The sequence below is a fragment of the Meleagris gallopavo genome, chromosome 28 (assembly GCF_905368555.1).
Source record: "Meleagris gallopavo chromosome 28, MGAL_WU_HG_1.1, whole genome shotgun sequence".
Classification (NCBI taxonomy): domain Eukaryota; kingdom Metazoa; phylum Chordata; class Aves; order Galliformes; family Phasianidae; genus Meleagris; species Meleagris gallopavo.
The window spans coordinates 1,629,309-1,641,302 of NC_139431.1; the positions used below are offsets into that span (position 1 = coordinate 1,629,309).

At 51.6% G+C, this 11,994-nt stretch overlaps 1 protein-coding gene across 2 annotated transcripts; it reads left to right on the forward strand.

Moving 5' to 3' along the window:
• Window positions 1–2,078: 2,078 nt before the first annotated feature.
• PI16 (peptidase inhibitor 16) lies at window positions 2,079–9,925 on the forward strand. 2 transcript variants are annotated; one of them, XM_019623262.3, is made up of 6 exons: window positions 2,079–2,308; window positions 4,119–4,337; window positions 4,835–4,944; window positions 5,710–5,798; window positions 6,218–8,143; window positions 8,529–9,925. In XM_019623262.3, exons 1-6 carry the CDS (start codon window positions 2,156–2,158, stop codon window positions 8,669–8,671), a joined length of 2,640 nt encoding a protein of 879 aa, XP_019478807.2. In that variant the 5' UTR covers window positions 2,079–2,155; the 3' UTR covers window positions 8,672–9,925. The 2 variants fall into 2 exon arrangements, with proteins under 2 accessions (XP_019478807.2, XP_010722535.2); XM_010724233.4 differs by having other exon boundaries at window positions 2,080–2,308; window positions 8,532–9,925.
• The last annotated feature ends 2,069 nt before the right edge of the window (window positions 9,926–11,994 follow it).

Sequence of the window (11,994 nt, forward strand, 5' to 3'; positions counted from 1 at the left end):
CTCCCTCACTCCTACTAACAGCGTCTGTCCTTCCTTCACAATTCAGCTTATTTCAGCCAAACACTGACAGAGGGACAGAAGTTGATAATTTCCAGAGCTGAGTAAGGCAGGCAAAGGAAAGAAAGCTCCCACTGCTACCAGGATAATGTGCAAGCCTTGGTAGGCACCCAAGGAGCCACATTGAAGACCTTCAAGACGTAAGTCAGTAGAAAATGAGGCTTTGCTGCTTCTGCGGTGCAAACTTGGGCCTTTTTGGAGCCCACCAGTGTTGAGCTGAACCCTTTACACCCCCATCAGGTACCGGCATGGAACTCCTGTCTCGTCCTGAGACTGCTGGCTCCCAGGGGTGCAGCAGACTGGAGTGAGCAGCAGGAAAGCTGCATTCCTCACACGCTTACTAATGCCGGCTGGACATGAGTTTGTCAGCTCCAGGGTGGGGCTTGGACCTCGTGCTGTTAATCTCCACGCTTCAGACACTGGCTCCAGAAAGAGCCATTAGGGTAGGTTGGGAGGTTGGGAAATTGTGCTGCACCCCCCTTCACCAGCAGCCGTGCCTGACCTTGCCAGATGCACTGGCTGTTACTCACGTCTCTCCATGAGCCACGTGCCCTGCTTGTGACTCTTCCAGACCTGTTTTCCCCGAAAGCACTGTGTGTCCCAATTTTTTTAATCCTCCTTGCTTCAGTAAGGTCTGGTGAGGATGCTGTAGTGCCAGGGGCTGCTTAAGGCTTAGCCCTTCATTTCTGCATCACTTTGGAAATACCAGTAGGTTCGCTGAGGTCTCATCACTGCCTTGTTCCTCATCTGCCAAGCTGTGGTGAGCTGGTGGGACTTGAGTCCTGATATTGTTCCTTTCTAGTTGTTTCTCCAGGTCTTCAGAGATGCAGCAGAGCTGTTGGAGTGTCTTGTAAAGGAGATAGATTTGCCTTGACCCAGACTCCAGGCCTGATGTTGACCTTAGCAATAAATGTGAACGGTGGTGAGCCGTTAGCTCCTGCTTGCAGAAGTTGTTGGGCTACTGAAAGCATTTTAGACACTGGACCTAATAAAGGAGTAGTTAATATGCGGAGGTAAGATCTGGTGGGGATGTAGGAAAGCAATGGAGGCAAGAGAGGTGATGAGAGTGGTCTGAAGCAGAAGGGCAACAGTAAGGCAGGGCCTGGAGAGCTGGGAGGGGAGGGGGGAAGGCAGCACTGACTGTGTGTGATGAACTTAGCTCTGCTAGCCAGAGCTGCCCCCCAGCTGATCCTTCTGAACTGTCTGTGATCCCTGGAGGCAGCTCCTGCAGTGGAGCTGGAAGGAGGAGGTGTGAGGGTTTCTGCAGGACTGTCTCCAGCACAAGTGGTGCAGTGTGTGACTGGGGACACTGATCCTGAGCCCTCCAGGTGTCTGGCTGTGGCTGCAGCCCAGTCTGTCCCTGCAGAGCTCATGGTCTGCTACTCCAGACAGACTTAAAGGCAGCTCTTGACTGCTAACTCCCCTTTTGGGGGCAATTTTGGCTCTGGATCTTCTTCTTCCTCCTTATCCTCCTGATGACACAGGGAAGAGACATCAACCCTCTGCTACCTCTTCTTAGAGGGATGGAGGGGGCAGGAGGCTGTTCCCCATTGCCTGCTGCTTTCCCCTGACACAACCAGTGCACAGAGATAGGAGATGGACAAGGGGAGCCCTTACAGCACTGCAAGCTGTTCTCAGCAGTTGCCTTTGTTTCTAGAAGCGCCTCAGTGACCGAGGAACACCCTTGTGTAAAACAGAGCTCTGCATTTATTTGTCAGTTGTTTGGGTTTTATTATTATTATTGTAGTTCAGGACAAAAGGTGGAAAAGGGACCAGATAACAGATGGTTGAGGTGATGTCTGACGTTTGGAGCAGCAGAGACTTACGTGGAAATGCCAGTGCAGGGAATTAGGATTGATGCACAGGGTCTGCCTTGGGGAGTGGACCAAGGGAGCTCTTTGGCACTCTATCCACTTCTGCTTCTCCATCAAGTCTGATATGTGAGATGGGTGTGTTCCATGTGGCTCTGAAACTCCTCTAATAAAGAACTATGTTTCCTCCCCGATCTTCAAGCTGTTGGGTGTTCCTTGCTTTTGGGAGGTGCTTTAAATCTGACTGCCAGAGCTGTGGGCTGCTAAGAGCAGAAGCTGTCTGCACGATGCTGAGCTCAGGTCTTTCTCCTCTTTTCCTGTTGCTCACAGCACTGGAGCTGAGCTGGTCCCTGACTGATGAAGAAAAGAGGATCATCTTGGATGAGCACAATAAATATCGCTCGCAGGTCTCTCCTCCTGCTGTGGATATGCTGAAGATGGTAAGTGGCTTTTATGGCAGGGAATCCCAGAGTGGAATGGTGCAAGGTTTAACCTTAATGCCTGCAGGAATTGGGTTTTTGTCTGGGGGAGGCAGGGCAATAATTGCTTAGAGCTATTGATATCAATGGAGGGGTTCCCCAAATTGCCTCTACAAGGATGAGTTTCTTTTCATGTGTAGAGTTGACTGATCATTTTTGGAAGTTCCTGAGCACAGTCTGTGTCTCCTGATGCTCTGTGAGAGCAGAGCAGCTTTCACTCATGTGAAGCTCATTCAGAAAGGCAGGTGTTGCCCTGAGCTGTGGTGCTGAGCAGGGCTACACAGCAGAGGGGGAATCCTATGCCAGCAGCTGGTGAAGCTCTGCTCCATGTGCTTCATTTACCTTTGCAGCGATTGGGATCCAAAATTCAAGGGTAACCTCCAGGTTGTTTGGTTTGGGCTTTGCTCCGTCATGTTCCTAAAGCACGACGGTTCCCACGGACGTAGCAAGATGCGGAAAAGTCAGGGAATTTGGAGCTAAGCTCTTAGGGAAAGAATGAGGGAAACAATTTCCCACATGTCTAAAACGTGGGTCAGGATCCTAAGGTTGGTGGCGATTTGGAAGCAAGGATTGCTGTAGCAGCGGTGGCAGATGAGATGCTCCCCTCTGCAGGGCTGCATTGTTTCTTCATTTAATCCAATCTCCTTAAACACACGGGACCTGTGATGCTTCAGATCAGGAGCACCACAGATGTTTGGTGTCGAGCAGCACTGACAGTTTCTTGTTAGAGGAGTTCCATGAAAGCACCGTTCTAACCTTCCTCCCCAGGACACAGTGCTGCTTGTGCCTTCCCCGTCTCTGACCTCACCTGCAGCTGCACCACGTTTCTGTTTGGGTCTGGTTGCTGTGGAAATAGTTAGATGATGGGGGGATTCAGAGCCTAAAGCCATTTCTTTTAAAATGAGGCAAATGCTGCAGGTGCAAGCTCACTGTTTATGGAGCCCAGCTCTGTGCCAGAGGGAAATGGTGTGCGTTTCCCAAGCAGAGTTTCCAGCCCGTTGCTCTCAGCCTGGCTTGGGGCCATGGTGGGAGGTCAGCTGGCTCTCTGTCCCCCACCCAGATATTTTGGTGTTTTCCCCACAGTGCTGCTGCTCAGGGGCTGCCCTTGTCCCCTCCACACCCCGATGGCAAATGCCCTGCAGCAGAGCTGCGTTCTGTGCCACTTTGCACCCTGGCTCTAGCCAGGAAAGCCCCCTTAGGACCCTCTGTTTGCTGGGCTCCCTTCCATCCTGCTGCAGAAGCAAAGCTCCATCAAATGGAGCAAGGATGGTCAAAGCAGCTGCAGCACAGGGCTTCCCATTCATCTCCCTGCAAGAAAGCCTCTGGGGCCTCAGCTGATGGGGGGCCACTGCTGCTCCCCGTGCTGGAGGAGGCTCTGTGCGGCTGCCAGGGGAGATTTGTCCTGCTCCACTCCCATCCTCATCCCCACTCCTGTGTGACCCAGGGTCTTCTTGTCCTCCATCTGACTTACAGCTCTCCATGCTGAGCTGAAGGTGCTCTGTGCTGACATTTCAGGTGCTCCAGGCAAGGCTGAGAATCGTGCTGCTGTGCTGATCTACCCCTGTTTGATACGTTTGGTTTGTGCTGGGATGGACTGAGGAGCTCCCTTCCCCCATGGACTCCTCAGGGGGCACTCAGGGCACCCACGTATTGAGTAGGGATTTGAATATTCTGAATGGGAGAATCATGACCAGGCAGCTCAGGAGTCCCTCTTGTGTGTGTCACAGAGCCCCGTGTCCCTCTCCATTTACTGACACTGAGCTCCTTGCAGAGCTGGGACACGGAGCTGGAGGCCTTTGCCCAGGCCTATGCAGAGAAGTGCATCTGGGACCACAACAAGGAGAGGGGTCGGCGGGGGGAAAACCTCTTTGCTATGGCCCCAATGCTGGATCTGGAATTCGCAGTGGAGGACTGGAATGCGGAGGAGAAATTCTACAACCTGACGACTTCCACGTGTGTCTCCGGGCAGATGTGTGGCCACTACACCCAGGTACCAACCTGCTGGGGCAGAGGGGAAGGTTGGTGGGGAAGGAGCTGTATCAGAGCCTTGTGTCCTCCCGGAGTCTTTGCAAAGAGATGAGGAATCTGTGCTGGGCACCAGCCAGGAATCACTGATATAGGGGGACCTGGGCACGGTGCCTTTTGGATAAGACCTCTTTGAAAATAGCTCTGCAGCTGTTTTTTGGCAGTGCAGCAGAGCTGGGTGCCAGCTTGCCTCAGGCAGAGATGAAATCTGAGTGTGTCTTTGCAGTGTGAGTGAGTGGTGGGAGTGGAGAGGAGCGTAGTCAGTGGTGGTGAGTGTCAGGATGGATCTATGAAGGAGCCCAGGATCAAAACAGAGGTGGTGATGCTATGGAGTAGAAAAGCTGTGGCCCTAGGCTGGGAAGGTGCTCCAGACAGATGCAGCTTCCAAGGCCAGAGTATGGCCTGTCAGCAAGGCATCTGCCTTCATCATCACCTCACCTTCACCCCTGGTCTTTATCCTAGGTGGTCTGGGCAAGCACGCACCGCATTGGCTGTGGGTCAAAGTTTTGTGAGAAGATTGAAGGAATTGAAACAGAGGACATGTACCTGCTTGTCTGCAACTATTATCCCCCGTAAGTCCCGTGCTTCACATGATTTGGTTCATCTTGGTGGGGCATCTGTGCTGGAAATGCCCTGCTGCCAGTCCCTATAGAATGGCAGGAAAAGCCTTTGGACTTGCTCAAAAATAAAGGCAAAGCAATTTCGAGAAAGCCCTTTGTTATCTTGGGTTGGTTGTAAAGGAAGGAAGGGTTGTTTGGTGATCCTTATCCACGATTGTGATTCCTGCGCTCTGGTTCAGCTCCTGGCACAGACCAAGGAGGGAGCTCCCCCAGAATGCTGCCCAAGGCTGGTGCTGCAGCAGCTGAAAGTACAAACATCACCTGCTTGCTCTGTGCCTGGAACTTCCCAATAGAGCTGTGATAGCCTGGTGAGGGGGGGAACATGTTTTCTACCAGCAGAATGGAAAGATGTGGGAGGAAGGGTGGGTGCCTGCCTGTGAAGCCCTGGGATTAACCTCGGGGATCACTCACTGAGATGGAGAGCAACAGCAGACCTTCTTAGGAGTGACAAAGGCGTGTTTCCAAATGCCCATTGACTGCTCTTTTATAAGGGGCAGTGAAAGACCAGGTCCACAGAACTGTTTCCCCTGGTTTTAGCAGTCTTGGGTTCAGGACATGGATCAAACTGTGCTGATCCAAGTGTGTGGCAGAGGACACGCTTTAATTCTGAGTTCTGTTTTGGCTGGGATACTCCAGTTGAATCAGACTCCCTCTTTGGGATGGGTGTTTTCTGCCCTGTCCTCACATTTTCTTTTTCTTGGCGTCTTCTGCTTCCAGGGGTAACATGAAAGGCCGAAAGCCATACAGGGAAGGACCCTCTTGTTCACAGTGTCCTGAGGACAGAGTTTGTGTCAACTCCTTGTGTGGTAAGTGAAGCAAAGCCATGCATGTGCCTTGTCAGGCTGTTGGGACTGAGACCCCTGGGTTGAGGTCCGTGTTCTGAACCTGGACCAGCAACTTCAGGTCTGGACCATGAGACATCACTTGTGATGGCAGCCCCTGAGAAAGGTCAACTGCCAAAAGATGAGGAGGATCGACAAGGACCTCAGACCTCCCATAGCCAGTGGTTATTGCTCCATGATGATGCTCCATTCTTAAGGGGAAGGAGGTTGTGTAAAGGAGATGAGATTTCTCAGTGTTGGGAACTCTAGAGTGGGAGATGGCCCAGAGTGACCTAAGCAACCTCTGGCTGCTCCTTCTGTGCGCTGTTGACTTTTGTTGGCCCTGATTAGTTGAGGCCAGCTGACCCCTGTGCTAACCCACGGCACTTTTCATCTCTTACCAGAACCCACTATAGAAGAGACCACTCCACCCTCTGTGACAACAAAGGCAAGCCCATCCACCCCAGTCACACCAGAACGCACTACACCAGCACCCACCACAGTCCCGGCCAAGCCAGAACCCACAACCATGCCCTCAGCCACCACACCAGTAGCCAGCACAGCCAAGGCAAAGCCAAAACCTGCTACAACCAAGCCATCATACACAACACCAGTACTCATTACTGCTACATCCAAGCCAAAACCCACCGTGCTAACAACCACCACTGCAGCCAAGCCAGCACCCACTACACCAGAATCCACCACCACCACACCAGAACCCACCACCACCATGCCAAAACCCACAACAACCACCATCACAACCACCACTACAGCCAAGCCAGCACCCACCACACCAAAACCCACAACCACCACTACAGCCAAGCCAGCACCCACCACACCAAAACCCACAACCACCACACCAAAGCCCACAACCACCACACCAAAGCCCACAACCACCACACCAAAGCCCACAACCACCACATCAAAGCCCACAACCACCACTACAGCCAAGCCAGAACCCACCACACCAAAACCCACAACCACCACTACAGCCAAGCCAGAACCCACCACACCAAAGCCCACAACCACCACACCAAAGCCCACAACCACCACACCAAAGCCCACAACCACCACACCAAAACCCACAACAACCACCACTCCAAAACCCACAACAACCACCACCACAACCAGCACTATGGCCAAGCCGGTACCCACCACACCAAAACCAACAACCACCACACCAGAACCCACCACCACCACGCCAAAACCCACCACAACCACTACAACCAAGTCAGCATTCACTATGCCAAAACACACAACCACCACTGCAGCCAAGCCACAACCTACTACACCAAAACCCACAACCACCACTCTAGCCAAGCCAGTACCCACGACACCAAAACCCACAACCAGCACTACAGCCAAGCCAGAACCCACCACCACCATGCCAGAACCCACAACAACCACTACAACTAAGCCAGCACCCACCACAACAAAGCCTGTAATGACCACACCAAAACCAACTACCACCACTACAACCAAGCCAACACCAACCACACCAAAATCAACCACCACCACTACAGCCAAGCCAACACCAACCACACCAAAACCCACCACCACCTCTAAAACCATGCCAACACCAACCACACCAAAAATCACCACTACAACCAAGCCAACACCAACCACACCAAAAATCACCACTACAACCAAGCCAACACCACACACACCAAAAACCACAACTACAACCAAGCCAACACCAACCACACCAAAACCCACCACCACCACTACAATCAAGCCAACACCCACTGTGCCAAAACTCACAGCCACCACTACAGCAAAGCCAAAACCTGCTACAGCCAAGCCAACATCCACCACACCAACATTTACCACCACTACAGCCAAGCCAACATCCACTGCTATAACATCAGCAAAGCCAGAATCCACCACCACAACAAAGACAGAACACACCAAAACTGAAAGTCCCGATTATATTGCAACAACTGGGTTAACACTTTCCTTTGAGCCCACGTTAGACTCAGATTATAGAGTATTTCCAGAAGCAGAGTCAGATACTGAAGAACCTGTTGCCTCCTTAACTACGGAGAATCCAGACTTATTAGAAAGTATGGGCACAGCCATCAGTCCCAAATCAGTCCCAGAAACAAACAATGGTGTGAAAGAGGATGAGAAAGAGAAATCAGCCTTCTCTTCCAGTCCAACTCCATCCCCCAGCCAGATTATTCCAGAGATCAAGTTAGGTTTCAATAAAGCTGAGCTCATAACCTCCTCAAAGTCAGTGGTCTCCAGCCCTGAAGAACCCATCTTCATGCGTTTAACGTCATCTTCCAAAGAAAAGGGGCAGAGCCCTGCTTTCCAGACCTCCCTCTCAGGTAAGGTAATTGTGGAGTCTGTCCTGGCATGGACATGCAGACGTTGAGTGATCCCCAAGCAGCATGGAGCACACTTGGGAGGAACCAGTATCAGACTGGTCCTTTGGATCCTCGTCTTTGATGTGGCACAACCCTTTTCCTCACTCTTTCCCCTAACACTTCAAGGGTCTGTTTGGATGCCTGGTTTGTGAAGCATGGATTTGTTTACAGCCTGCTCCTCACTAACACCCACCAGCTGTGTCGTGTCTCCGTTGGATCTGTGTGCTGCTGCCTTGCACCTCGTGGTGTCGTCGTGCACATCCCCGGCAGACCTGCATGAATGGGAGTTTCTCTTTTGCTCACATCTTCCCCTCTAACTCTGTGCTGTTTTTTTCTTTTCTGCCAGCAGATGCCCTGAGTGCTGAAGAGCTGGAGACAAACTCAGACCATGAAGGCAAGCAGCAGCCCACAGCTGGAGCTCCCAGTACCCACAGGGGCCTTTTGCTCTTCCTCCTGCCCAATGTCATCCTGGTGGGCCTTCTGCTTTGAACAGTCTTTCTCAGCTGTCCCTGCACCGGTCGCCAAGGCTTTCTTCAGCATTGGTTGTCCCACCACCCTGGTAGGCTTGGTGGACACCACGGACAGTTCAGGTTGACACACTCTCTTCTTCCTCTGGCTCACCCGCTCCAGCCCTGCTGTGCCAAGGGCTACTGGCCATCACATGGGCACTCAGTGCCCTTCCTGAGACAGCCCAGGGGCAGGAGGGTGTCTGCCATCATGCTAGTGAACTTGGGCACCAATACTTCTCCCTTCTTCCCAGTCAGCCTGGGCTTCTGCTCTGTTTCCGATAGGAGACGATTTTGTCCTCATTGCCCTGTGTGGCTGGCAGGTCCTGCTGCACCACGTCCCAGGGAAAGCAGAATGCCCTGGAAACCCAATGGCAATGGGACACGGTGGTTGGTTTTGGTATTTGTTTGGAGGCAAGACACGATCGTTGAGTCTGGTGTCTGTGTATCAGGATGGATTTCTAACAGAAATGCTCTCTTTCTCTCCTCGTGTGTCTGTTTGTCTCAGTTTTGGAGAAGTGTCATCACCTCTTCCTTCCTTGTCCAAAAATGGCATTTTTGTCCACAGAAGAGGATTGTGTTTCCTACTTCTGGTAGAGCTATGGCCAGTGTCTAGACGTACTCCTTCTCCTGCCATCCCTCTGCAGTCTTTACCTCCTCCCTTTCTTCTGCTCCAACAGTTACTCTGTTGTCATGCCTTTATTGTACGCGTGTGCCTGCACGTGTGTGCCTGCACAGAAGAAAAACCCCCAGCACTGGAGAGGAGTTGCTGCTCCTTTCTTCTGCACGGCTTCCCTCTTTGCAGAACTTAAGCGTATGATGTATTTGCAATTAGATACAGAGCCTGGTTGATGTATATATGTGGATCCAGGAGGAAAAATAATCAGGTCTGCTGGTGCAATTTCAGCTTGAGAGAGCCAAGTGAATGATATTAGAGGGTACCTGTGGTTCCAGGACTTGTTGCAGGATGGCTTTCATTCTCTGGAGCACTGTGTGTTGTATTCCTCCATGTTTCTGCTCTATTCACCTGAAGATTCCCAGTAGAGGCTGTTAAATATGGGATGAGTTTTGCAGACCAGCAGAAGGGATGAGAAGATCCAGTCCTTCTCTGGTTGCTGCATTCTTTGGTTTATTAAATAGATGAGGCGGAGATAAGTCCAATATCTGAGTCCTCCCCCTGATGCTGTGTGCTGTGCATCTCCAGAGCATGCACTGAATAAATCCTGTTCTGAAAGTCTGTTGTGGGGCACGTAGTGTCTTTTTGGGATCTCCAGAAGTCGGCTTGTATCTGAAAAACAATCCTGGTTGTGTGTTTCAGTAGAATTGCTGCAAATCACCGTGGCTCCTTCCAAGTGCCTGGTGTTATTATTTTTTGGCTTTTCAAAAGCAACTGGGTGCTGGGTTCTGCAGGATTGCAGCTTTTTTATCTTTTGGAACTCGATGATCTTTAAGGTCCCCTCCAACCTAAGCCATAATTCTATGATTTATGTTTTTAGCCCATTTAAAAGCAGGAGGAGGAGGACATTCAGCACGATGGAGGGAATATTCCCCCAGCTGAGTGCTGAGCAAAAATGTGTCTCCAGCAGGAATTTTTGGGCAAGGAAAGCAAGAGGAAGGGAGCTCGGAGCAAAAAGAAACCAAGATGCAATTAATGCTGGAGTGCTTCTGGTTCCCTGCTACGAGGCCAAGCAGCCTCCTCCCACCCCAGCACGTCTTCATCTTTGTGGCAATGAAAGAAGCTAAATGCAATGTCCTCCCCTGTCCCTTCCCCACAGAACATCACAGCACCCAAACTGCAAGGAAGAACCCACAGCACAGGGATGATGCTGACGTTGGACCTTTGCTTGTAGCTTTGAGGCTGCTCTGTGCTTCCCCTCTCCCTGCAGTTCTGCTGCAGAAGCACAGCAGCACGGCTCCCTGATAGGAAGCAGCTGCCCGTGGGGTGTTTTTAGGTCATGGTCACTGCTAACCCTGCTGAATGGTGACCAGCAGATGGCAGTGGGACAGTCATTGCGGAGCAGTGAGCAGCTTTGACCTCACTGTACAGTGCTCTGTTTAATCACAAGCATCAGATGTAGTTAAGAATCAGATTTTAAAATAACCTCTCATCCGGGTTGTTGCGTGGTCTCGTTGCAGGCTGAGCTCCTGCAAGCTGCAAGGGGAAAAGAACCCAGCATGGAGCTGCTGACAAGTGACAGAAGTACAGCCAGAGCAGCTGTTATAAGGGCCTGCAGCCCTGCCAGAGGTAAAGCAGGGACAGAGCTGCGATGGCACTTCAGGGCTGCAACTGTTTGCCCATCTGGGTGAAGGAGAGCGTATCATTAATTCCCTACCAATGACTAAAAGAGCAGAAAAGTGTTTCTCCTCCCAGCGAAATGACAGCACTTGGTCGACATAGGATTTGTTTTGCAGTGTTGGGTGCCTCCCCCTCTCCTACCTCAATAACCACTGTGGGGCTCAGAGCAGCAGTAACAGAGTTTGCATGAGCCCATGCAAAGCATTCCAGAGTTTTTTAAAGTATTTTGTCTTTTTTTTCTGGTTGAGTTTTCTTTTCCTGAAAGTTTTGACACTTGCAGTCATGGAATGGTGCAAGCACTATTTATAGAGTTCCTTGCAGCAGCAAATTCAAAACTAGAAGGCAGATTGTCCTTCCTCTTCCCCCTGTGCCCTGGGACAGCGGGGCTGAGCGCTGCCAGGGTGGGGATTTGGAGTGGTTTGGTTTAGTCCCTAATCAGGAGGATTTAGGGAAGGAGGGAAGGCAACTGCATGGCAAACATGGATTGAGAGTATGGTTGGTAAGCAGGGAAGGGCATGGAACATCCAAGGGAAACTTGTGAAGCGTTTCCAGCTCTGTTTCTGGGGACAACCTGGAGGATGCTCAGCCACTGAAGTGAGCTGGTGGGAGATTCCTGGAAGGAAAGGAGCCTGGCGAAGCTGCTGCAGGAGGCTGGAGGCCCAGAGTCACGCGAGGAGGAGGTTTCCATGTGGCCATTCCTTGCTGGTATGGAGGATCCCTGCTGGACGGGGCCTTGCTGCCTCTGTGGAGGTCTGTCACAACAGAACTGCCCCATTTCCCATCCTGGGCCCAGAACAGTGCCTGCTGACAGCAGGACCTACAGCCTCGGCTGCTCAGCCAACCCCACCTCCCCCACAGCCTTGTCACGTCCTGGTTTCCCCTTTGGGCTCAGGGCTTTGGTCACATGGAGGGTTTGCTGGGTGACACACAGTCAGGAGCACCAGCCAACCCTGGCCCCAGTTCATCAGCCATGCTTGTTTCAAGGCAGTAAAAGAATTAAAATAAAAAAA

What these genes read in the sequence shown, in the direction of transcription:
- PI16 (XM_019623262.3), top strand. Translation starts at nt 2,156, where the DNA reads ATGCTGAGCTCAGGTCTTTCTCCTCTTTTCCTGTTGCTCACAGCACTG. An exon ending in GTCTGCAACTATTATCCCCC is followed by an intron (nt 4,945 to 5,709) that starts GTAAGTCCCGTG and finishes TTCTGCTTCCAG; the next exon opens with GGGTAACATGAAAGGCCGAA. An exon ending in TTTCCAGACCTCCCTCTCAG is followed by an intron (nt 8,144 to 8,528) that starts GTAAGGTAATTG and finishes CTTTTCTGCCAG; the next exon opens with CAGATGCCCTGAGTGCTGAA.